Source organism: Netta rufina (genome assembly GCF_964035555.1).
Source record: "Netta rufina genome assembly, chromosome: 1".
In the NCBI taxonomy this organism is placed as follows: Eukaryota; Metazoa; Chordata; class Aves; order Anseriformes; family Anatidae; genus Netta; species Netta rufina.
Window position 1 is genome coordinate 82729276 of NC_140123.1, and position 25726 is coordinate 82755001.

At 38.0% G+C, this 25726-nt stretch overlaps 1 protein-coding gene across 1 annotated transcript in view; it reads left to right on the forward strand.

Moving 5' to 3' along the window:
- Positions 1-25726, forward strand: part of PHEX (phosphate regulating endopeptidase X-linked) — a gene marked incomplete at both ends in the record, with an annotated part of 98997 nt that overhangs the window by 33915 nt on the left and 39356 nt on the right. The window contains 3 exons of the mRNA XM_084306237.1: positions 4295-4388; positions 8822-8950; positions 11903-12004. Of these exons, the coding sequence (XP_084162363.1) occupies positions 4295-4388; positions 8822-8950; positions 11903-12004 (325 nt within the window). The remainder of the gene's footprint in view (positions 1-4294; positions 4389-8821; positions 8951-11902; positions 12005-25726) is intronic.

The window sequence follows — 25726 nt, forward strand, 5'->3', positions numbered from 1 at the left end:
GAAATATGTGCTGTGGTGTGGCTGGAACATAATAAGGAATGTTTGAAATTCCCAAGCCAGGGCACTGCTGTGAGTCCAGCCTAGGGCACGGGTCTCTGTAGCAGGCTTATTTTCCCTCCCTGTTATCTGTGCTGGTGCCTTAGAGGAGAGCAATGAATAGAATATAGTAAAACGTGTCCTCATTACAGGGATGTCTGCAACTGCTGTAGGAAGCAGCTTTACCATTCTTATTGTTGTCAGAATAAATAGCTTTCTGTTTTCTCATTTTACTGCATTTTTTTGCAGTGTGGGACAATTAATAGAGAAGTACATGATAATTCCTGCAGCATAAAGAGGATTTTTCTTTAGACACTGGTGGGGACACTAGATCTCCTTTCTGGTCTTCAGCTGTCCCTGAAAAATTAGTTAGAGAGCTAAGCTACAATAATTTAATGAGAACTTGTGCTTCCAGCTATAGATGGATGTTTTTCAGTTCTTTAATTTGATTCACAACCCAATTATGAATACAATTTCCAAACAGTTCTCAAAATTTGTGAAAGATCTATTTTTCTTAAAATGTCAATTAATTTGCCATTATCTCATATTAAATCTATTCTCTTTAATTGCCACCATGTCTATTGATTAAAATACTACAAACTTACAGAATTTTACATGAGCAACCTACTTTATTCCCAGATAGGGTGGAGCCTTCTTCAGCAGATATTCATAAATACTGGTATAATTTTAACTGTCCCAGCAAGCAAGCTCTCTACCACTTCCTTTTTTAGTGTGTATCACAGCAATGGTAATATTGGTTAAGAAACAGTCTAGACTTCTTTCTGTAACAGTTGTTTTGAAGTTAAAATACGTGATTATGTATTGCAGTCTTCCCAAAGGTTAAAACAACAAATGCTTAGGTCTCATTGGAAGTGCAGAGAGGATTTCTGTGGTTTATTTTCTTGTTGGATTTTACTCCATGTGAGGAGGTTAATTTCCCTGAACCTCAGTGACATTATTTGTGAAATTTGGATGAAAACCACCCCAAAATATGCACTGCAGGCATTTCATAATCAAAAAGTATCATTATTAACCTGAATGAAGGTGATCAATTGATTTTAAATTCGTACAGTTAGCTAAAAAGATAAAACAATCATCTCCCAAAAAAGTAAACAGATTAAAGTAAAATGAAATTATCAACCCCCTTCCCCTCCTTCCTTCTCCCCAAACAAACAAACATCATCAACAACAACAGCAAAAGCAGGAAAAAAAAAAAAAGGTCTGCCTCCATCCCCCATAAATATACATTCCCCTGGGCTTTGAAGTGAAACCTTCCTATTTTATTGTATTTTATGCATCAGTGGATGCTACTGTGATTGCAATCAGGAATTGTTATAATCTCATCAGAGAGCTTGGTTTTAGGAGGTGTCAGCCTTTTTTCTTTCTCAAATTAAAACAGAGCTCAATTAATTGTGGTCTATTTCCTGAAACTGACACCTGCCTTCATCATTTATGACTAAAGTTTTTGAATTCACATTGATATTGGTGTCTTTGAATGCCATCTTTTCAAGATTCATCCTTTACAAATTTCACTCTTTCCTTCATTATTGATTTGACAGAGGTTCCCCATCTTGAATGTAAGGACAAACTCCTCCAAATGAGAAGTTCACAGAAGGAAAAATTATTATTATTATTTTTTTATTTTTTTTTCAGCAATTAAATACTGAATTGTAACATATACTTGGTTTCTGATTGCTGTCTACTTAGCTGAGTTTTTTTACTGATGAACTTTGATGGAAATTATGTCTTTACACCTTTTAATATGTAGGACTAGCAGAAATACTGGTTTAGATCCACAGAATTACATTTGTAATAAATTGAGGGAATTTGCAGTAGTTACTGGAGGAGCAAGGATGTTGTTCAGTGCTGCTTAAATACAGGAGGCAGGTGCTTGTGAAGCTGGCGGGGTTCTGGTCATTTACAAAATAAATGAGAACTGTATTCTTTCAGGGCACTTTAGTTGCCATTAAGTGGGGAAATTCTACATTGTCAAAATGTGTTAATGGGAAAATCTATACTTTCTGTTATTGTTTTGTAGATTGAAATAAGTTTTTAATGACCCTAAACATTCTGTCAAAACTCATCCATTCAGAGCTAGATCTTTTATCTGCTGTAATGTGTACTGTGCTATAAATTTATATTATTCATGCTAAAAAGCTTTTTTTCAGATATATGTTATGAATATTGTGGGGATTTATATATATTGTATGATACATCTGTATCCTGAAGGAGGGTTTATACCTGGGGTTATGTGGCATGTCTAAAATTACACCCTAAATTGCATGGGATAATTCATACCTGGGTGCCTTAGAAATTAAGTGGAAGGAAGACTTTCCTTTAATGTTTTGTAAAAGCCTCTCTCCACAGTGTGAAAGATGATGTTGGAGTATAAAAGGCAGGATGTATAAAAATTGTAGCAATTCTCTAGTCCCCTACAGAATTTGCCACTGGCCACAAAATCTAGCGAGTATAAGACATCTGCCTTTGTGGTGACAGCTAACTTGAGATTAAACCCTTATGTTTTTCTGTGTGAAATATGTTGACTATATTTCTAACCCCTAAGGATGTGCAGACTTGAAATAAGAGACTTTTCCCAGACTGTCACAGATGTACAACTACACCCAGGCTCATGCTGGCTTCAGTTCAGAGGGAGCAGCTCTGAGGGACAACTGAAACTGGTGGCACTGCAGAGTCCCTGCCTTCCTCAGCTGCCGACCATTGTGCCTGGCCAGACTTGTCCCCACTGCAGGCCTCTGCCAGCGGGCTGAGAGCACACACCCACACATCTGCTCTTGGTGTGGTGTCCCACTTAGATGTGTGTGCATAACCAGAGTACCAGAGTGACTGGGTTGTAACTTGCTCTGTCACAAATTAACAATATGTCACTTTAACTTGCCTTAAACATCTCCATCCTCACATAACTATCAGCTCTGCAGCGGAGGGACCAAGAGCTTGAGCTTGCAGCAACCACATATCTTGTGCTGGAAGCTCAAGACAGGAACTTGGTTAGAGGCAAAACTCAAGTTATGGCTCAGGTGATGCTTGTGTGGAGACAAAGCTTCCATAAAGCGTGGGATTTGGAAGAGGGGATTGTATGGGTAGCATATATTGATAAAGCTAACAGAGTGACACTGCAGGAACAGCTAGTGGCTCTATCTCTACAGAAAGTAAAAATTGAAGAAATTGGCTTTTTATAGAAGAGGGAGTTGTTCAGACACCAAAGCATCTTCTGCTACAAAGGAACAAATTTCCTCCTTATGGAGAAGTCTGTGGTGTGCCCATGATATTATGTATAACCCAGTGTACAACAAACAACTTTTGGGTGTAGCTTTAGGACAATGACTATTCTTGAAAAATATCATCTATAACACAAAGATAATACACTTAGGCCATTAGTGGACTTGTTTTGAGATTATTTGAACTTGATTTGACCATTTGCAGTGCACTTTCATCTCATACAACCACTGCTGAGCATGGAGAAGGCTCAGCCTAGACTAGATAAATACCCTAGTCAAGTGCCTGACGTTTTACAGAGAGGGTCATAGATGTCAGGTCTGCAAAGTTTGAACAATTTCTTCCAGGCTCTCTCATCCTTAGTTCTTAAGAGAATCTTGTTACTAAGACTTCCTGTTTTGGTATTTCAGTTATCCACCTGCAAAACATGGGTGGTAATACTTTAATAACTGTGAGTAGTAAGAATTTTTCTTATATCATCTTGATATATGAATATCATCTTTTCTAATGAAAGGCACAAATATGAAATAGAGATAATCTTTAGTAGAGAGGGATGGATCATTATCTTTTCTATTCTATGGTTTATCTTCCCTACTAATTTATCTTCCTAACTAATAGGGAGAGATAACACTCTGTTTTACAACAGAAAAATCTGGTATTTTTTTTAACCTATGTACATAATTTTCATGCAACTATTATTATGACACGGTTCTTGCTACTTTTATGGAAAATGAAAACTGCCCTTTGAAAAAAAACATTGCCTAAACATGGCATACTAGGTGATGGGCTCAATATAACTATCCTGTAGAATATGGTTACCACTACACAATTACATATTAACTGGCTGCTATCCAACAGATTACTATAAGTGTAGTAAGGATTTATCAATTTGGTCATCACTCATTAATTTTCAAGGTGAAATTTCCACCATTCAGTCTGAATATTTGTGGAGATATTTCTGTGAGTGCTTTGCATTACATCATATGCATTTAGAGATCTGATAAAAACATGTCTGATTTAACAGGACTCTTGCCAACTATCTGGTGTGGAGGATGGTTTATTCAAGATTATTTAACCTCAGTAGACGTTTTCAGTATCGTTGGCTGGAATTTTCTCGGGTAAGTTAAAGTTTTTAATAGAATTTACAATGGTACTAATGCTGGCACTAACTGTTTCCATTATAGATGCTATTTTTTGTTGGTTATACCTTTGCATAACATGACATATTTTCCATGCTGGGTAAATGTATTGATTAAACTTCTTGTAGGAGATTCCATCTAAAATAATTAAGCCATGCATATTCTTGTGTATGACACTAAGGAAAAGTATCTTTTAGAGTATGTTAAGGAGTTTCTAGACCTCCTCTTTAAAAGCTTATTTTCCTTACACAGGAAGTGGAAAGCTGGAAAGTTATTAAATTTTGTGCCATGGTTGTGACCTGCAAAGTGTCAAACTTATTTGGCCAAAATCTAGGTCTTTGAAAAAAACATACTTTTTATACATACATGAAAATAGTTCTGCTAAACAAAACTTGAAGATTTAGGTTTTTTGTTTGCTTGTTTGTTTGTTTTGTTTTTCTGAGCTTGCTCAAAACATTCTCTTGCTGTAATGTCTGCTTTCTGTGAGCTCTAACATGTATATACATTAGTCATTTTCACAGAGAAGATGATCAGGTGAGTTCCAACTCAGGGCTGTCAAAGTCTCAAATACATGCATTAATTGCTGTCATAAGCTATGAAAGTGGGGCTAATTATCTATTAATTAATATGAACATTTAAGAAAAACATATGATTGATTAAGTGGATCCTGAATGGAAATCCATCCTGATGATCATCTGTGCAGTGTGAGGGTTTTTTATGCAAACCAAGGATGAAACTGTGACGAAAAGTTGCTGTATCTTCTCCTTTTTGTATCTTTGCTCATGTTAGTTTAGAAGGTGAAATTTTTATTTGTTGTTATGAAAATTAGCTGCTTGGTGACATCGTGACAACAGGAGGCTGTCACTTTGATGCCTGTGATCTGGCGCAGGAGGTGTGGGTGCTCTGTCCTCCGTGTCAAGGCATGCAGGTGCCTAACCAAAGCATCCAAAATGCCTTACTGAGCATATTCCTGGAATAGCTACGAGTTGATCACACATATAAAAATAAACTCCAATAGCTTGATGAAGCTATGCAGAAAAGGCACTCTCTTATGCTCCACAATCAGTATTGTTAGAGATGCCATTTTCTTTAAGCAAAAATGTGAGAAACTGCCTGTTAGAACCACAGTGACAAGTTTGTGAGTGTGTCCGCTTTTGTGGGGCATTTCTTGCTAGCCAGGTAGAACAGATTGCTGTTCATTCACCAGTCTGCAGCATAACATTGAATTATATTATGGTCAGGAAAATTCCTGGAAGGAAACATTAAGCTTTAGATACTGTGCTTTTGGATATGCTAGCTAGCTGCTGTAACTTGTCTGGGTGCTTTATCCAAAAACTTAGGGAGAAGTCTAATTCAAGTTGATTCAAAGGTTGTTAAAATAATGTCTTAAAGGTTTCAAGTAAGTGCTTGTGAAAACTTAAGAGCAGCACAGTAAGGGCAGTAAGCCAGCAGCTCGTTCACATTATCTGCCCTGGGGATCTGGAGATGGAGAGTTAGTTAAGTGCAGTAAACAGCAAGAGCTAATAGTTAACAGTTGTGGTGAAGTGCACTGAACAGCTCAGGGAAACAGATTTCACAGGTCAACAGAGATGACGGGAGAAATGAAGTCCACGGCAAAACTATTGTTTAGCAGACTGGTCCAGTCAGAGGATGCAGGACTAAAGCCACACAGGTCCTTTGGGATCATAAAGAGTACCCACTAACCTCTTGCCTGATCAGTGAAGAAAATGTTTAATACTTCATACAAAGACATGACCATGAGATGAATCACTGACCCCTAAAGTGAGGATTTTAATTTATTTTTCATTCATTTCTTGTCAGCCTCACCCACTGTAAGTGCAATGTTATTCCACCAGGTTCTCATTTTCTACTGGTGTTTTTTTACATCTTATTTGTACAAATCTTGACACTGAGACTCTTAAACTGGAAGGCACTTTGCAAAGAAAGGAGAAAAGTGATGAAACTTCAAAAAACTTCAGGTTGAAAAATAGGACAAACCTGCTGACTCTAGAGAAAGTGCTTTGATTACAAAATCAGCGAACATCAGCAGTTCCTCTGCTCTGGCTATTTGAGTTCTAGCAAATATGCAGTGGCTCCTGGGGAAGAGCTTGATTACTTCTGTTGTGGAGCGCTGAGCTGCCTGGGAGGGCTTGAAACCTGCTATTTAAAGTCATTGTTACTACCTGGAGTACTGCATTTTAGAGTGAGACATTAATATTAGGAGAACAATTTTGAGGGGCTCTAGTTGGCTGTTGTAGCATAAATATCAATAAAACAGCAGTGAGATATAATCTATTCCTCTCAGCTCTGGTTTTATTGGTCTTGGAGCCTGTGCTGCCTTTCTCTCCTCTTTACAGTCAAGCCTCTCTCAAAATAATAATGATTATTATGTTGTAATAATGTGTCACACACTAAAAGCCAGCTCTGTCTCCTGGCTCTTTCTGTGGTTGACGTGTAGTCAGAGCTTTTGGAAGGAATTTCAAGCTCTTATGACTAATACTGTGACTCCCTTTTTCCTCTGCATCATGAAAAAGCTCCGTTATGGTTTTGCATGGAGATTGTTTTTTTTTTTGTTGTTGTTGTTTGTTTGTTTGTTTCCCTTTTACTTACTTATTTATTTATTTATTTATTAAAATGTTTTATCATGTCTGAGGGTTGAAGGGTTTGGAAAAGCAGTTTATTTTCAAATTTAGCTCCGTATAGGAAACTGTTACCTTATTATGTATCGGTTTGCCTAATGTGGCTTTCATACAGATGCAGTGTTCTTTCTGTCATTGAAAATCTATTAGTGCACATACAGTATTAATAAAAAGCATTCAAAAATGCAACTCACTGGTGTATTAAAGTATGAGTCATTGATTAAGCTTAATTACAGACGATATGATGGAGAAAATCAATCTTTCAACTTCCAAAATAGCTGACTGTCAATAGCTGAGGTTTAAGCCAATCTGGAACTTTCCAATGAAATCTTTTCCTGTTGAGAAAACAACAAATCTAACATCTTTAGTTTTGCTATGAATTTGATCTTGGGTTCAAAGGAAGAGAGAATAGGGGAGAAGGAGATGCTGAGTATACGCAAGGTCGGCGCTTAGAGGCTTGTATAATCTTTGAGAGGACAAAATCCTATCCTGCCTGACCTGGCCTGGTGTTGACTGTATTCCACTATTACACAAATGACAGGTGTTAACTACTGGATTGGGATTTTGCTTATTCTCTGTAGAGCAAAGCTAATGAGTTCCTGAAGCAGAAAGAGAACACTTTGAATCTAATAAAATAAAATAATAAAATAATCAACACTTCATTTGCTGTTTGCTTACATGGACACATCTTTTATTTTGTGTTGAATGTGTATTTTTTTTTAATAAACTCCTACCTTGACAAGAAAAAGTAATGTTATCTGCTAAGTGTCCACAGTAACAACATTCAGCAACGCAAACCAAAGTTATAATGTGCTTATGCTTCACATTGCCTTGATTATTTGTTCATTGACTGTTTTTGACTATTTCTCTTTCGAAGCTCATATACAGTGGTGTAGAAACTTCACCAGAGCCTTGAAGTCTCCATTTAACCACCATTCCTTTAGTAAAATACACACTCTAGCAATACCTTTCTGCCATAACATGTAAGGGGATTTTGGGGGGGCAAGCATGTACTCAGTGTTCTTGATGATTCAAACAGGTTTTCTGCTGAAAATACTCTGGGAAAGCAATGTTTCATTTCACACTGTGATATGTAGGAGTAGGGCTGTGGCAGGAGTAAGCAGACATATAAATGTCAAAAAGATGTGGATAGTGTTAGACATTATTAGTTAGCACAGTTAAGTGGAGAGCCCTCCACTACCCTGAGGTAGGAGGTGTTTCAGAAGGACTGACCTAATTTCCAAGAGGATGATCTCCTTAGGCTTCCCAGCTAACTGGTGAAGATAGAAAAACTTTTTCAGGAGATATCTCAGAGCAGATATTTTCTAGAGGGAGGTGTCTCTACCGAACACAAGAAAACTACCAAGATTAATCTCAAATGAGCACTTGGGAGAACCTTTTCATAACTAATCCTCTCAGTTTAGTCTAAGTCATTACCATTCACAGATACTTTGTGGGGTTGAAAAGATTTTTCACAGCACTAGACGAAAATGGAAATAACTGCAAAATATTACTGCTTCTTCCTTCCTTCCTTCCTTCCTTCCTTCCTTCCTTCCTTCCTTCCTTCCTTCCTTCCTTCCTTCCTTCCTTCCTTCCTTCCTTCCTTCCTTCCTTCCTTCCTTCCTTCCTTCCTTCCTTCCTTCCTTCCTTCCTTCCTTCCTTCCTTCCTTTTTAGCTATTTAACAAATATACTTTAAGATATACTGTATCTCGATGTAGACTTGTTCTATAAACAATATAATTTTATGACTTCCTGCATGCACTTGCCAACAGGTGATCCACGGAACAACATCTTTGCTGCCTCAGTGGGATAAATGTGTGGACTTTGTTGAAAGTGCACTCCCTTATGTTGTTGGCAAGATGTTTGTGAATGCCCATTTTCAAGAAGACAAGAAAGAGATGGTGAGTCTTCTTAATAACATATTCAAATGATTAATTTCCCTGCACAAGTTTTTATGATTTATTTTCAATTCTTTTTTTTTTTTTTTTCATAGAGTTTTCCAGTATCTGCTTTTCCAGCCATTGATTTTGTAACAGTAGTTAGTTTAAAATTAACTAATTTAATTATTAGACTTAGCTCCTAGTACAAGAGGGGTACAACCATTGAAGAAACACATGAAACAGCATCCTGTGTGGGAACAATAGCTCTGCAATGGCCTTCCACAGCTCTGGATCAGCTTGGTTTGTCTGCTTGACCTTGTTTAGTTCTACTTTTTTCTCAGGGAAGGACTCCATTTTAGACAGACCAGTATTCTGACTGGGCTTCTACAAATATTTTATGTGTGTTTCCCTCTCACGTTCTGCATTTCTTCTGTTGCTTGTTTTCATCTGGAGTTTTCTCTCTGAGATCCAGCTTTTCAGTTCCCTTATTCTTTATTGAGTTTGTAATGTGCTATTTGGCAATTTAGTGGCAAACATATTTCTGGGATATAAGGTAGTATGGCTTCTGTGTGAAGGACTGTAAGAATATACACTTTATTGGGGGATGAGCTGTTGGAGAATGGTTATCTATTGAAATATGACCTTATTAAAACCTTTCTTAGTATGCAAATTCCTTTCAGACCAAGTCTTTGAAAAACTATCGTCTAAATTCACAGTAAATGCATAGCAAGACATTCATATATAGTTTATAGTATAAATCACAAGATTCAGACTTATAGGAGATAAAATTCGATGCAGGTGAAATTTGTTGCAATCCATTTAGAAGCATACTTTTCTAGTTGATCATTTTTGTTAAAATTTTAATTTCACTGGTTTTCAGTTCTGTTTTTCTTTCTTAGGTATTTAGAAAGCCTTTGAGAGAAGCACTCTTATTTATAAAAGTTCCTTCCTTCCTTCCTTCCTTCCTTCCTTCCTTGCTTCCTTCCTTCCTTTCTTCCTTCCTTTTTCCTTTTTCCTTTTTCCTTTTTCCTTTTTCCTTTTTCCTGAATCATAGAATATGTTTATGAGAAAGTAATTCTGAGTTATATATAATATGGATTTTTCTTCCATGTTTTGTGACTGTTATTTCATACCTTAGATCCTTCTTTCTTCCTTTTATCAAGAAAGACATTATTTGTGTCTAAATATAGCTCTGTTTCTAACCCAGAGTGCCTGCAGTGTTTCTCACAGCTATGCCTGAGCAGTTTCAGTAATAACTTTGATAGCAGGAATAGGTTTCTCCTCCTGCCCCCTGCAGATACAGCTGGTGCATAAAGCCTAACTATACACCAGGGCCCAGCTGTAGAGCTTGAGTTTGAACTTGTAACCTCCAAATACGGGGAGTTCACCTCATTAGTGCACTAAGTTAATTGAGTTGGTGCTCTGTCATCAATACCTTTAAGTTACTCTATTCGCTGGGATGCAGTTTTCTGTGAATGTTGACTGTTTAGTCATATTTAACACTAGAGCTGTTCTGTTTATCCCATACTGGTTCTAAAAACTATTATTTTTTATTTTTTATTTTTTTTGAGATAGAATGAATAATCAAAGGAGCATTGCTGCATTTTATCTGGTTCCACCACAAATAAAGATCTGTTCCAGATTAAAATATGCATCTGATACATAAATTACAATTCAGCTGAAGGTAGCATTACTTTCTGGAATTTAGTCCCCATCTTTAATGACTTTTCAAAACTACCAGATATAAAATGATTAATAATAAATAACATTTATTTATTAACTACTGGAATAAATTTATATAAAACTCTGGTACTTGACATTTTCATTATTTTTAAATGTAGCATAACTGATAACAAAAAGATCCAATAAGTCTTCATACAATGATTATCTGTCCTGTCTTGTACTGTCTCATCTCTGGTTTGGTCTGTGTTAAAGTCCTCTGGCAACTGCTGGATCTTCCAAAATGCCTCATGCTCACAGTATTCTCGGTGGTCATCTGTCACAAGGTTCATCTATTGATACAAATAGAAGCAGCTCATTGCCTTTACCTTTCTGGTCTGCACTGCCAGACAAATGCACAGGTGTGAGTACATTTCTGCTCTTTAGACTGATGTAATGCATCTCTTAGCTGTGAGACTCATTGTTTTCTTTATTTCAGGGTTTTCTTAATGTTTATACTCATTGAACACTCCAATTATTATTATTTCACTTTCTTGTGATATGCTTGTGGCTTCATATATGTGCCAAACCACCATTTGCACAGAAACAGCCAAGCTAAAATGGTTGTGGATTTTCATAGCTTTGCACAGATGCAGGCTGCCACTGGAAGTTGAGGACCAGAGAAGCAGTAAGGGCTGCTCAGTCTTGTGAGCCATGGCCTCTATCCCTGCAGTACGCAAAGGGTAAGAGCACTTCAAAAGCACAGCTTGCTGGCTGAATATATGGATGCTGCTTTGTATTTGGATCATGATACTGTCAGTCCAAATGCAGTTCTTTGGCAGTATTAATAAGGAGCATCTCAGTGACATAAACCAAGCAAGGCTACAGATGCTCTCTCTGCAGAAAAGGCTTTATCTGTGCAAATGCTTTGCATCTGGTTCTTTCTTCTGTATGGATTAGTGATCTAGGATCAAGGAGACAAAAATCTCCACAAATCACTCCAATTCTCTCAGTTTTTTTTTTTTTTGTTTTTTGTTTTGTTTTTTTTTTTTTTTTACAGTTTTAAGGCAGGCATTCTCACAGTTGTGACATGAAAGGATCAGCAACGAAAAAGTTGTGTGTTACAACTGAGGGGAAGGAAATGAGAAGGAAAAGAAAAAGAAAAAAAAAACACTCTCCAATAAGCACGAGCAGTTACTGTTGGATTTGGAATTATTCATGGTCTTACCAAATCCATCATGCATTGAAACTTCTCTTATAATGATCCTGCTATGCCACAACTTACTGGGGAGGGGTTTGCTAACTGTTTTCCAGATGGAGGAGCTGACTGAAGGAATACGCTGGGCTTTTATCGACATGTTGGAAAAGGAAAATGATTGGATGGACTCTGAAACAAAAAGAAAAGCTTATGAGAAGGTAATAAATGTAAATGGTGGGTGGGTAAAATCCTGTCAGAGTGAAGATTTTCCTTGAGTGATAACAGAATGTCATGGACCTTACCTGCAGCTGCCTTGTTCTTCCTCCCCTTGCCTCCATCTTTCTCATTCTGTCTTTGGCTGGTGTAGCCCATGAGCTCATTCACTTGTGCAGTGTTTTTCTTGATAAGGTCTTCGGCTTTGACTGGGGTGTCAGGGGTTCACCAACCTACAAACAGAAAACAGTGTCCAAAACTTGTGGGACAGCTGAGGGTGTTCGGTATGGAAGTGTCCACATTTCTCACCTTCTCCAAAGTCACGGTGGAAGCCTTACATTGGAAGCCACCTTCCAGGAATATGATAACCATACCAGCTGAACAGCCATCTAGCCATCTCCTGACAGGGTAATGCTAGTTATGAAGTGTTATGGTCAAGGTGAGCATTATCTGTCATGATTACTTTCAGGTTGTGTGACCATAAAATGCAGGAGGTAGAGGTGAAGACAGGAGGTACTGAAAGCTCGTTTTTGGACTCTTCATGTACTTATAGCATGTGAAACACAGAAAGGGAGCTTGTCTAAGCCCAGAGCTCTGCCCCAGAGCAGCAGCTGGAAGAAGCATAAACGAGGCAGAGAAGGGAAATGTGTAGGACTTCATCCTTATTTGTGAAGGCAATGGGATATCAGTGAATTAGTAAATTTCCTCTCTGAATAAAGTAACATGCAAATGCAGCTTCACTGTCCCTTCTCAGTGTGATGGAATGAAAATAGCATTGTTTTGGTTTAAAAACAAACACGGAATTGAAAGATTTTTTTCAAATTTTGTGGAAAAAGCAATTCAGATATTTTATTGGTGGAAAGTTTTAAATTCTATACACAGCCTATTTACATTTTTTTTTTACGGCAGTGCCCTTCACAGATGCACAAATGAAATAGAGCTGCATGAATGGACCAATAAACTATAGAAAGCAAAGGATAATAAGAGACAGTTTATTTCTTGTTAATCTGATGATATATAGGCTACAATTATTATTTCTTACAGGAAGTGATGCTTGTTTGTTTACAAGAAATACCCATAGAAGCATAATGATCTTTAATTTAGATATTTGACAAATTTGATGTAGATTATGAGAAGGAAGACTTTCTATTTATTTCCTTAATAGAGATGTTTCTGTATACTTTTACAGTTATATACAAGTCATATGTTGATTTTCCAGCAAATAATTGGCTTAAAATTGTTGTTAAAAAATTTGCTATCTTTCTTCCAGCAGAGAAACAGTACATGCTTTGCCACAAACTAATAAAGTCCCTAAAAAGATCCATCTTTCCCAATTCAGGGAGGGCTGTGTTCAGAAGTTAGGTTAGATCTTCTGTGGGTGGAGATGCCCATGTCCCCTCCATTGACATATTTAGGAAGCTTACAGTACTCGCTCCCTGTTTAGGCATCTCAGTTAAATTTCTGAAGCTAATGAGGTGAGTCTGGGCTGAGCAGTGCATGACAAACTAAATGCAAGCTGTACAACAAAAATACTACTATATGCCATACTACTACATTTAAACCATTTGCATAGCAAATGGTTTAAACCCATTATCACTGACTTGAGCAACAATTTTATAGTTTACTGAGGTAGGAATGAGGTCAGGGTTATAAGTGCTACATAATGATTTAGAAATTGCAGTAACCTGGAAAGGCATTTTGGTAGATTTCCAAATATGAACTTTATGCATGTTTATTAAATACTCTTTTATAGCTAATGATTGGTATTGGATTTGTGCTGGAACATTTGGATGGACATTTTTTTAATTTAAGAAATGTATTAATTACATATATAGACAGATAATTCACTGTGGAAATCTAAGATATATCATGCAACAAAACTTTCAAAATCTGTTACTTTTTAAAATCTCATTAGCCCAGCACGTTATGTAGTCACTTCTTTAATACTTATCCCTTAACAAAACAGGAAAAACAAGTCAACAGGAATGTTGGACTAGGGGTTGCTGAGTTGTTAAAAAAAACATCAGTATTACTTTATTATATAGAACTATAAAAGACACATTTCTTTGTCAGTTTGACAGTTTTCATCCACATCTTGAAGACAATGCAAATGCCATGGATTTCAAAAATTAGTAAGAAGCTTTGTTCTTGAATTGAAGAAGAGCAAACTGTATGATCCTGGGGAGCTTCTTAGGTTTACTCTTTGTTTTGGAGCAAAGCAGAAGCCAGTATTATAACAGAGCACAGTGGGGTGCTGGAGGTACTTTCTTTCAGACAAAAGGCACTTTCTTTCAGAAAGGACCCTCTGCTTTGATCTGCTTTAATATGGCAAAACGTTAGCATTTTGGCCAATTATTGCTGGACTGAGCCCAGTAACACATAAAACGTCTGTTCTAGTTTTCTGTGGTTAATAAAACCTCCATGGAATTTTTTTATTAGAGTAGGATATTCTACTTTGAAATGAATTTCAAGTCCTGTGCAAGCATCTTCTCCTTGTTTCTGTTTCCAGAACAGAAGATGGCACCTGATCATTACTGTTATTATCTGTTAAGTAAAGAAACGGAGTTATTAGTGAGATAAAGAATGTCGTGGCCTTTTATCATGTCTTCATCAGTAGCTGTCAAAGGAGGTTGGGCCTCATTCCCAGTTTATGGATGAGATACCAAAGCACAGGAGTAGCTTGGCCCAGTGACAGAGCTGAGGACAAAAATGCCATCCTATTTTTCTCACTCTCAGACTTCTGTAGCCACCTGGGCACATTGTCCCTTGTAGTGAGGCAGAGCAGAGTTGATGCCTGAAGTTCTACAGCAGAACTGTAGGTTATATGGAAAGTCCATATACTTAGCATTTCCTCCATATTTTTAATCTCATTTTATTCTTAAATGCTTTGAAAAGAGAACTGTAGAAGCGTAGTTTTTTGTTTGTTTGTTTTGTTTATTTGTTTGTTTTTGTTTGTTTGCTTGTTTACTGTGCCTACTTCACATGAGCAGTTTATTTTGTAGTTAGCCCTTTATTTAACTTCAGAAATAATAGGGTCATTAGCAAACTTTTTGGCAATTTCCTGAAAGAGAAACAAGATCAAATGCAAGATCTGGATGTCTGCACAGTGAACCTTCCTGAATGAACACTCAGATGTATCTTGTTCCTTATGGTGATTGTATCTTCAGATGACAACACTCTAATGCAAATGACTTGGCAGGCTTTAAAGAGAATTAACCACAAATTCTCTCACAATAGTCACAGTCTTACATGGTGTCTGCTACCTGTTGTCTGACTGATCCCCACCTTGCTTGTGTACTTGCCTCAAGTACACCTTGAGGTCACCTGTACACATTGCTGTCACCCTGATGCTTTGCAATCACAGGGACCATCAACCTCTGAAAGCCTTAAGGCCTTCTTCAGGAATTGATGCTTAGATTTTGCTTTAGGCAGCCTGTCAGCTCCATCTAATCACTGTAATGTTTCTTACCTATAACTCTGTGTGTATGTTCTGTTGTTTTAAGTTGTTCAGAAAAGACACCTAGCACTACTTGCTCACTCTAATTTGATGAATATAACATGTATTAAAAGGATCAAACCAACACATCCATGTGACATAAAGATCATTTTTCTTGTAATGCTTGATTTCTGAGAATCATCTTTTCAGTCCCTGCAAACTCTGGAGTTAATGTTTGGCTTTCTGTCTGTATTAGAACAATATGAGAAAGTAGCTAGCAATTTCCCTCTCTCCTATCCCCCTCCATTCCTGTCTTTAGATGATTGAAACATGGATTTAAACCAGACCATCTGAAAAACAGTCTTACAAAGTCAGATTTTGACAGGCTTAGGTGCTGTGGTCTCTCTTCATGTGCAGTTCTCACCTAATTCTCTGGATGGAGCTCATGCTGCTTCTAAAGGAGCTCCACATCACAGAGGACCATTTGGCACTCTGCTATGATGCTCTGCTTTCTGCCCTGTCCTGCCTCCTTCACCCTGTGCAAGCATTACTTTATTGATCTGCAGTTGACTATCATCAGAAATTTGCTTAAATTATGCCTGTTAACCTCCCAAATTTTCAGTGGAGATCTCTGATTTAAGAAAGAAAGAAAGAAAGAGAGAAAGAAGGTGAGAAGGAGAGGAGAGGAAGAGAGAAGGAGAGGGAGAGAAAAAAAGAAAGAGAGAGAGAGAGAAAGGGGAAAGAAAGAAAAAATAAAAAAGAAAAGGAAAAGGAAAAAAGGAAACAGGGAAAAAGAAAAAGAAAAAGGAAAAGAAAAAGAAGAAAACATGTTCCTATTCTTGTCCTTTTTTCCTCTCCCTATTGTGTAAGCCTTAAATTTTGCCCACATTTGAAAAGCAGATAAAATATTCAAATGAGTGCAAGGTATGTCTTGCTACAGTCTTTAGGTACATGGTCTGCAAGTTGCAGCAGCTCTGCAGAAAGATGCCTCAACAGCTGCCCAGCCACCTTGCAGCCTCTAAGAAGGATGGCAAAAGAGGATGGGAGGGAGAGAGGGGAGTCTTTTGTCTCCCTGACGAAGAAGGTGCAGATTGCAGTCCACTTTGTCAGCCAAACGGTATTGACAACTGTGTTTAGTAATGGTGGTCCACAGGGACAAGGGGAACCCGCTACTGAAATTCCATTGACATGGCTCATGTGATCAGTGCTCTCATCTTTAAAATGGTAATTTATCTCTGCTGCTCTTCAGAGGATAATTCATTGGAAGTTCGTCACTGAGATGTAAAATTATTTCCTATCTTGTGCAGGAGCCATTATTTTATTAATCACTTTTTTCCTTCCTGAAATGCCCTTTGTGCTTGAGTTTAACTGGAGGCTTGAAAAAAGAGACTTTTACACAAAAACTTGTTTTCTGAAAGTTTGCAAATCTCTTGTAAAGTAGGCTGTATTGTAGGAAGTTATCTTTTTTGCTTTGCAATACTATTTTTAAAGCATAGATGACAAGCCAAAAAAAAAAAAAAAAAGAGCTTGTTTTTCTGTAATAAGATTTTTCTGTAACATTATTAACCTCTTTAGGTCATGGAGCACAAATCCCAAGGTCACTGTGCAATCATTTTTTGCCTACTGAACTTGCCTGCTGCTTGGCTTTATTTCTCTCTAAGGAAGTCATATACGCAACATTTGTTCTCTTTGCATCTCTCTCTGTCTGAAGATCGAGGCAAGAGAAACACAGGAAAATATAAGGACAGTACTTAGCCATACATGTCTCTCTCAGGTAGTGTTAGGCACCTTAGCTTAGCCTACAGGGCTTGTTCTGCTTCAGAGAGCTACAGCAAACCTCCCTAAATAATGCAATGCAATTAAAACCAATAGCCCCAAGGAATTCAAGAGTCATCTGCACAAGCCCTGATTCAACAAAGTATAGCTACTTTAGATGAGGTACGTATCCATCGGTTATCCCACCGAAGCCATTCGCTTCTCAGCTGGAACTTGCTGGTTGTATCCTGGCCTCTGATCAATTAGCTGAGTCCCTGCCATCTTTCCCTGTTCTCTGTGGTCATTTTCTCTTCACATTTGGATGATTTCACTAAGAACATGATGGCCATACCGCTCAGACCAGAGGTCCAATTTCTAGTTCAGACAGTGGCCAAAGAGTAGCAGATGTTTAGAGATGAATGTAAGGACAGGGCAAGCATAAAGGGATACTTTCCTGCCATCCTCTCCCAGCCTCTGACAATCTGCAGTTCAGTTGCTTCCCGAGCCAGAATTGGTGTCTTTGTATTTATTCATTTTTTTCTCTTGTGAGTTTGTCTTTTTGAACCCATGACAATTTTTCTCATACACAGCTTTCTATGGCAATGATTTCCACTGCCTCACTGTGCTCTGTGTGGGGAAGCACCTCCTTTTTTTTTTTTTTTTTTTTTTTTTTTTGGTCTGGAAAATGTCTTCTGCTCCTCCTACAGTCTTGTAGTGGGGAAACCAGAGAATCATCTCATCATTGCCTGATTTTTATTTATTTTTTTTTCCCTCATGCCCTTGTGTCTTTGCATATAACCCTGGAACATGAAGGTACATAAACACAGGAAGTTCTGGCTGAATATGAGAAATTATTTCTTTACTGTGAGGGTGACAGAGCACTGGTACAGGTTGCCCAGAGAGGTTGTGGAATCTTCTTCTCTGGAGATGTTTAAAACCCACCTGGATGCCATCCTGTGTAATGTGCTCTAGGTGATCCTGCTTGGCAGTGGTTGGACTAGATGATCATCAGAGGTCCCTTCCAGGCTCGGCCATTCTGCGAATCTGTGAATTACATGCAGGGAGTATGGGAGTATTCAAACAGACTGCTCAAGACATTCACTAGATAAAGTTCTGAAAAGTACTTTTTCATTAACATCTTAGGCATATCCAGGCAAAGAGGCCAGACACCACAGCTCCAGGAGCTGAAATTAATCTTGCCTAATGCCATGTTAATTTTGCACAAAGATGACAAAGCATCCAATCTTCAGAATGGTCAGTAGGTGCTGTGCAGAAAGAAATATGTGTTTTTGTACCTTGTGGGGTCTGTGAATCCAACTTATATAAAATAATGTAAGAATATCACAAAGCAACCAGTCCTGTGTTTCAGTGCCTCCCACATCTTAAGTGAGCTTTTTCTGGAAGGAAGACCAGCACACGACTGACATAATGACAATTGTAAGGAGGGGGAAGTTCCAAAACAGAAGATCCCAAGACACCTTTCACTGGTTCTTTTAAGATGACTTTATATTTTTGTTTCAAGGATTTCAGAGAACTTCACAAAGAGTAAGACTGCTTCAGAACACTCACAAGCTGCCAGACTTGCTTCTGAAGAACTAGCAAAAGGGAGAACTTTCCAAAAGCTCTAATTGCATTTAGACACTTTATTTCTGTTCAGAAGCCAAGGGGGCAGGTTCTTACTTCCAACTTTGCTGTTTTTACTAGATTTTTTTTTCAGAGTTTTGCAATAACTTTGTCATTTTTAAATGGGAAAGCATACTTCTACTTAATGCCAGTTCATCCCTAACCATACTGTTCCTTTGAGGAAATCAGCTTCCTGCAATGAGGATAGTCTCTGTCCGGGGTAGTCCTTTAATGTGAAAAGTTGGGGTTCTGCCTGTACTTTAGCAGTTTCATTGCAGGGAGTAGTGAGCAAGACTCCTGATTCAGCTGAAACATGGTTTGGAGTTCAGAATAGGCAGAGCCACATTCTGCAGCTTTCTTGGGCATTAAATATATCACCAGGTGATATATTACCTGCATGGTGTAACTCATCTTTATCCTACCTTAAGCATGGGCATGTGAAGAGAAAGGGAGAATTTGATAGAGAGCAGGAAGTGAAATAAATCCTGTGTAGCTCAGAAATGATGCGGGGGCTTTGGAAAGCTTGCTGTACTTACCTAGTGTGGAATATGGACAGTAGAATATCTCAGCATCCCTGAGATAGCTGTTTGGAAAATGCTAATATTCAGCATAGTGTTTTTCACCTGGAAGATAAAGAGAATGAATGACACTTTCATTTCAGTGTAAGAGTGTTCCACGCTTTTCCCTGAACAAAAAATAAACCTTCACTTTCCATCAGATCATCAAACAACACTTTCTATTTTAGAAGTCAAATGTTTATTTCTCATTACAAACTTTGATTTTCACATGCAAAGAATAATCTCTCTCACATCCAAAATTTAATTTAACCTTTTCAGGAGGACTGGGCTTTTCTATTCAGTAACCACAGGAGATGTTATTCTCTCTTGGCCAGAGTTGAAACTAATAGCCATGGCATGTTTGCTTATCTCTTACCTCTGGGGTTAGATCACTGCTGTCAGCTTCTCCCTTGTTATGTGGCTGTTGCTACTGCTCACTCAGTTGTGCAGGGATGTCAGTTCCATTAATAAACTGAGCACCGTGCAAACAGATAGTGGAAAACAGGTGAAGAGAGAGGAAATTGTATTTAACCCTGATCTCTCAGCTGTCATTTTTCAGACTCCGCCACAACTGCATAAGACCCAAATGAGTGCATGACATCAAAACATCTGTGACAAATCTCATGCTTGAAACGGAGGGAGGGGGACAGAGGTGGATGGACCCATCTTCTGATGTTCAGGGACTGGGATGAATCTGAAGATTTTGTGGCAGAAATGCAATGTGAAAGCATATGTATGTTCAAAGGCAGCTTAATTCTTCCAAAGGTCAGGAAATCTTCCATCACCCCTGGAAGTCTTGGACAACTCTAACTTTAGTTGGCTTTGTTGCTTTATTGCCTTCTGTAGAGGAACAGTTACAAAGAAATTATAGTCCTCCAGCTGACCAGTAATAGATTCTTGAGGCATGGGATATCCTTGTCTTGCTTGGAAGATGAGTCCAAATGCAAGCTTAGGTATCTACCTGGCTTTCCTATCTTTCCTGGCTGCGTTGACCTCCATGTCAACACAATCTATATATGCCTGTCTGAGCCCCAGAGAGGAAAGCTGCCTTCTTGTTTAGTCTTAGCAGCACTTTAGCTGGCTCAAGTGTTGCACTGATCATGGAAGCGAAGTTGTGAAATGTTAAATGGATCTTCAAAACGCTTCAGGTAGTGGTGTTGCTGGAGATTATTTCTAGAGGAGTTTTATAACAAGGAGGTCATTGGACCCAGGAATTTGCTCCCTCACTGGCTTTTCAGAAGCCAGAATGCTTCACTGAAAATAAAAGCTTCCTTAGCCGCCCTCCTTCATGAAGGATACTGTGCGGTGTCTTGTGCTCATTCTTCTGGAAAAGGGGTGAGCTGCATCAATTTGAAAGTAAACACATAATTGGAATTGATTTAGATATAAAGCAAACAATGTTTGTGTTTGAAACTGAAATGGGGGCTGGGGACCTAGAGTAGTGCAGGAATGAGTCTCTGTCGTGTCTGGTCTCAGATGTGTGGAGACTTGGTCTGATGCTCATTTGTGGCTAGAAATGGAAAGAGACTTTTTTGCATATTATTCATTAATAAAAAAGTATCTCTGCACCCTTTGCTAGGCAAAGATAACCTTGAAAATATTAAATGCATATAAACTCATGCACGCAGAGGCTAAGGTCAGAAGTCATCCCCCTCTGGAACAGGTTATAAAGCGTTTTTCTGAGTAAAACTGCCAGAAGAAGCAATGTGGTAACTCATTTCCTCTACAGGATGTAGAAAGAGCTTCCCTGCCCCTTGGCTGCCTCTCTCACAGAGGGTGTTACAACACTCAGTGCCTGAGATCTCTTCAGCACACTGGGGCCTTTGAGACTTTTATTTTGCCAGGCAGCACAGTGTTTTTTTTTGCCAGGCAGCACAGTGTTTTTTTGGTAAACCTGCTGTTTCCTCAGAGCTAAAACAAAAGCAGCAGAAACACTTTTTCAATAGGGTGGGTGTGTTTCTAGCACAAGGTGGCATGACAGCAAGAGTTCCGGTTGGCTGATGAGGAGCTCAGGGGGTGAACAATGAAGCAAGTCCAGGGAGTTTCTACAAAAAATGCAACGTAATTTCTGCAGCTTGATAATGTGCCAAATCCTGGTCAAAGGTGTCTTTTTCTTTGTGGCGTTGCAAATCCTCTGTGCCTCCAGACCAGAACGCTTTTGCTTCTGGCTTGTTTGAAGTGCAGATGGAGGAGCTCCCAGCTGGCTGCACATGCATTATTGAATTCATGCCCTAGGTGATCTTCAGGTGTGTTAGAGGGACACACAGACAAAATCCCTGTGCCAGAGTGGACCTGTCACTGCTGGCATGGTGACATGATGCTGCACCTGGACATAGCACAGGCTGAGTCAGTGTGCATATCTGTGCACCATCCTTTCTTGTGGTCTACAAGCATGATCCCTACTCCACTGAAAACCCAGAGACTCTTAAAACTGACTTAGGAGCTTTGTACAGTGATGATTTGCCCTTAAATAGTTCTTTTGCTACATTGCTCAGTTGTGCTAATATGGAGAGGTACTGACATGAGGTATTTTCCCTGATTCTTTTGTGGGAACTAGTCTGCCCTGGTTTCATTGTGAGTGATTGGAAGTCCTTATACTTAAATCTCCTTATACTGAAATCATGTGGCTATAAATTTGTGTGACAGAAAGTGGTTGCACTCATATTACAGCACCTGTCTAGGTCACGTTTGGGCCCGTGTGGTGTCCCCAAGACATAAACCCCCTGTTTTTTTCCAAGTTCAGCAAGTCTGAAATAAAATGAAGGCCAAGATGAAGATTACTGGGGTAATGTTTTTATGTATCTAAAGTATGTGTTGTCTTTCCCAGAATGTGATATAAGGTGATAAGCAAGGAGGCATAACTGTCTGGGATAGTGTTGGATGACTGTGAAGGTCATTGAACCTGGTGCAACCTCAGTGATACTGTCAGGAGTGGTTCCTGAAGCATGTTGTCCCCTGAATCATGCCTAAAAGCTGTCTAGGAGCTCATACAGTCTGAAACCATGCCTTTAGCTCTTTGTCCCTATTCCACCTAGCAGCACTTCCCAGATGTGTAACACTGCAGCAAGTCAACCCATGACAGGGAGGCCAGGCGCAGACATCAGCCACCCCGAAAAAACATCACAGTGCTATGTGTGATTGTCATGGTGCTAGGGAAGATGCACCCGAGGGTGCCCACTGTAGCCATGTCACCAAAGTTCTTGGGAGGAGCCCTTTCTGTCTTGCTCAGGTTGAATCATGGAGTTTGTCTGTACTCATTTAAAAGAAAAAGAGAAAGAAAAAGAAAGTGATGTAGAAAACCAGAACTGAAAATCTGAAGAGATAATGAGAGAAATCTACTTTTTGGTTGTTTCTATGTTCATTTTGGAGTATACTTTATCCTTTATTATTTTTATTTTTATTTTTATTTTTTATTTATTTTTTTTCCTGGATAAAATGAAAGCCAAAATGCACGTACTGTGCTTGATACATGAAGTATTATTTCAGTTTTCTGTATTGGGAAGCCAAGTCAAAGGGACAGGTAAATGAAGGTCAGCAGCCAATCAGGCTGCAACCACAAACTATTTCTGGTGACACCTACTCTTAAACTGTAGAAAATATTTCAGATTTAAAGCCAGAAATTACTCTGGTATGCAATGTGCTCTGCCTGGTATACAGGATCAGAGTAAAATTTTAAAGCACACTTAGCTTTGGCATTGCTCTTCTCTCTTGAAGTCAATAATTATTTTATTTTTGTTTGAAGCATGTTCTGGTTAAAATGTTGTCCATATGTATTCATTGCTTCATGTGGGTGTAAGCTATATAATGACCATCATTAACTGCTAATTGAGATCTCTTTAATTGAGGTGGGGATTCCCCCCACCTCGGCCTCCTCCCCAGTCCTCCACAACTTTCTGCCTGTAAACAGAAGTCTTGAAGTCTTCGATTGGAGTTGTGACTGCTTGAGATTTTGGTGTTTTTCCAAGCTGTTAAGCTGTTACTCAGGTGTTTTCACATTCACCATTTTTTTTTTTTGTTTGTTTGGTTTTTTTGTCACTTAGGGATGTAAAAAAAAACAGTTTTGATTGTGTAATTGGATATCCCGTTGATTCACTGGAGTCAAACTAAGCTCTCATTCAAAATTATGGAAGAGATATATCTAATCATTTATGTATTGTATAAGCACAAAGGAAGATATTTGTTGTGTGCCAAAAAGAAATGTATTTTATTTACAGAGCTAAGGTTCTGTTCATGGAAGACAGAATTCATGCCTGTCATATATAATGTTCTATGCATAAAATAATGAAATCATGATAATTGTTATGCAGAGGTTACAAATGAAAAATTGAATTAAGACAAAATGGACAAAAGATTTTTTTTCTTGGTAAAATTCAAACATCCATGGCAGCAGAGTGAGTTTGGAACAAAGCTGGTAGGTAAAATTATGAGTAGGTATAATGAGTAGGTATACTGCTGCATTGAACTAAGGAGTTATGTTTGTGAAAATATCACAGTGAATTTGTATGTTTATAGAAGTCATACTCTTTCAGATTTTCTGTTATTTAGCTTGGTTCTGTTGCTAAAAAATCAATGCAGGATTAGTTTAAACTGAAAATTTAATTCCAATGAAATTAGTTTTAGAATGCTTGAACATTCAAGTTCTTTACCTTTCAGAGAGCCAGAACTAAAAGGGATTTAGGACAGGAAAGAGTCACACTGTGATGTAAATTATTATTTTTTTTTTTTTCTGGCTCTTTTCTATGTTTGGCTGTCCTAATAAACTTATAAGTGTAACTTTATGGTTAGTAACAGTTATTGGATATTAAGAGTAATTATATAATTCCAACTGTTTGCTTAGAAAATTTTGTGTCCCGTTTCCCCTCCTTTCCCTTGGATGGTAAAATACATTATGGTACCCATGTGTATTGGTAATAATTTCTTCTCAGGAAATTTTCTTTGAATGAGGCTTTGGTTTCAAAAGATGATTCAGAGGAAGGGGTAAAGTAATGTAACACATAATCCCAGTGGTGTTCCTTTTCTTCTTTCCCACATCATGTGTTCCCAGCACTTGTCTTGCACTAGTTCCAGCACTTGCTGGATCTCTCTCTGTAGTGATTCAGCTCATTGATCTGGCAAAGAAATATTTGTGGGGAAAAAAAAAAAAAAAGTACATTTCTTCTGGAATAATGATCTAAATAATCTTGCAGAAAGATGTAGCAAGAACCTGAGACAGCTCACAGAGCCTTGGTTGTGGTTGCCAGCAGCATGAGCAGAACCATGGACTATGATGGGAGGAGCAAGGCAAGGACTAGGACTTTTTTTTTTCATTTGGCAGTACATAGTTGTTAAATGGACTTAGCTACTTTTCAAAACACGGTGCTATAAGTGTAGAATGAAACCACAGGTGGTTTTTGTTTGTTTGTTTGTTTGTTTGTTTGTTTTTTTCATTGTCATAACAGGTTAATTTAAAACTTTCAAAATGATTATTGAAATATGGGTGGGGAATATCACAGAGTGATGGAGTGTGGAGTGGTATCAGTATTGTTTATTAAATGTATCACTAGCTCTAAAAATCTTGGAAAGAATGTTTGATAGGCACAGTCTACACAGGTTGCATTGTGATACACAAATATAGGAGGAAAGTTAAAGCAAAGTTTAAAAATAAATAATCTGATGATTAGCTATATTCTGAAGTATGTATTACTGTCTGTTGAGTGCAGATCAAGTACTCTTAAAATTATTGTTTCAGGCCAAGAGTTAATGCTTGATTTGCTACTTCACCTTGGATTGCAGTTTATGATGTGCAAATCCCTGACATTTGATGTAGCCTCTGTGGCGGAAATAAAATACATTATTAAGGTGGGCCCAGTCCAGGTCCTACTCAAGACAGTGTGTCACTTCCTACTGATATCTGTAGGAGTTGGCTTTAGCCCTGTGATGGAACTTTTCACTGTTTTTCCAAGATCCATTACTATTTTCCCATTTTTTTCTATACATAAAACCTAAATAGATGCAGTGATATTTATGCAGCAGTTTTACCAGATGGCTCTTGAATCATCTGTTTTCAATGAAAAATGAAAAGACCAGACACGTACATAAAGGCTGAATTAATCTTTGTAATTAAATGGAACATTACTTTGCTGTGAATGATTTTAGCTTTCAAAATGTATTTCATGCTAATTTTTCAGTGAACTGTAATTGTATTATTATTTTTTTATTATTTTTAGAAGCTTGAAAATGATCTTCACAAAGTTATTGTGAGTCAAGTTGATATGCAGAAGATCTATGTCAGACTCATAAAACTTTGTTGGGTGTGAGATATATAGAGATTTTTATTTATTTATTTAACAGTGAATACAATATGCCAGTACTTGGTT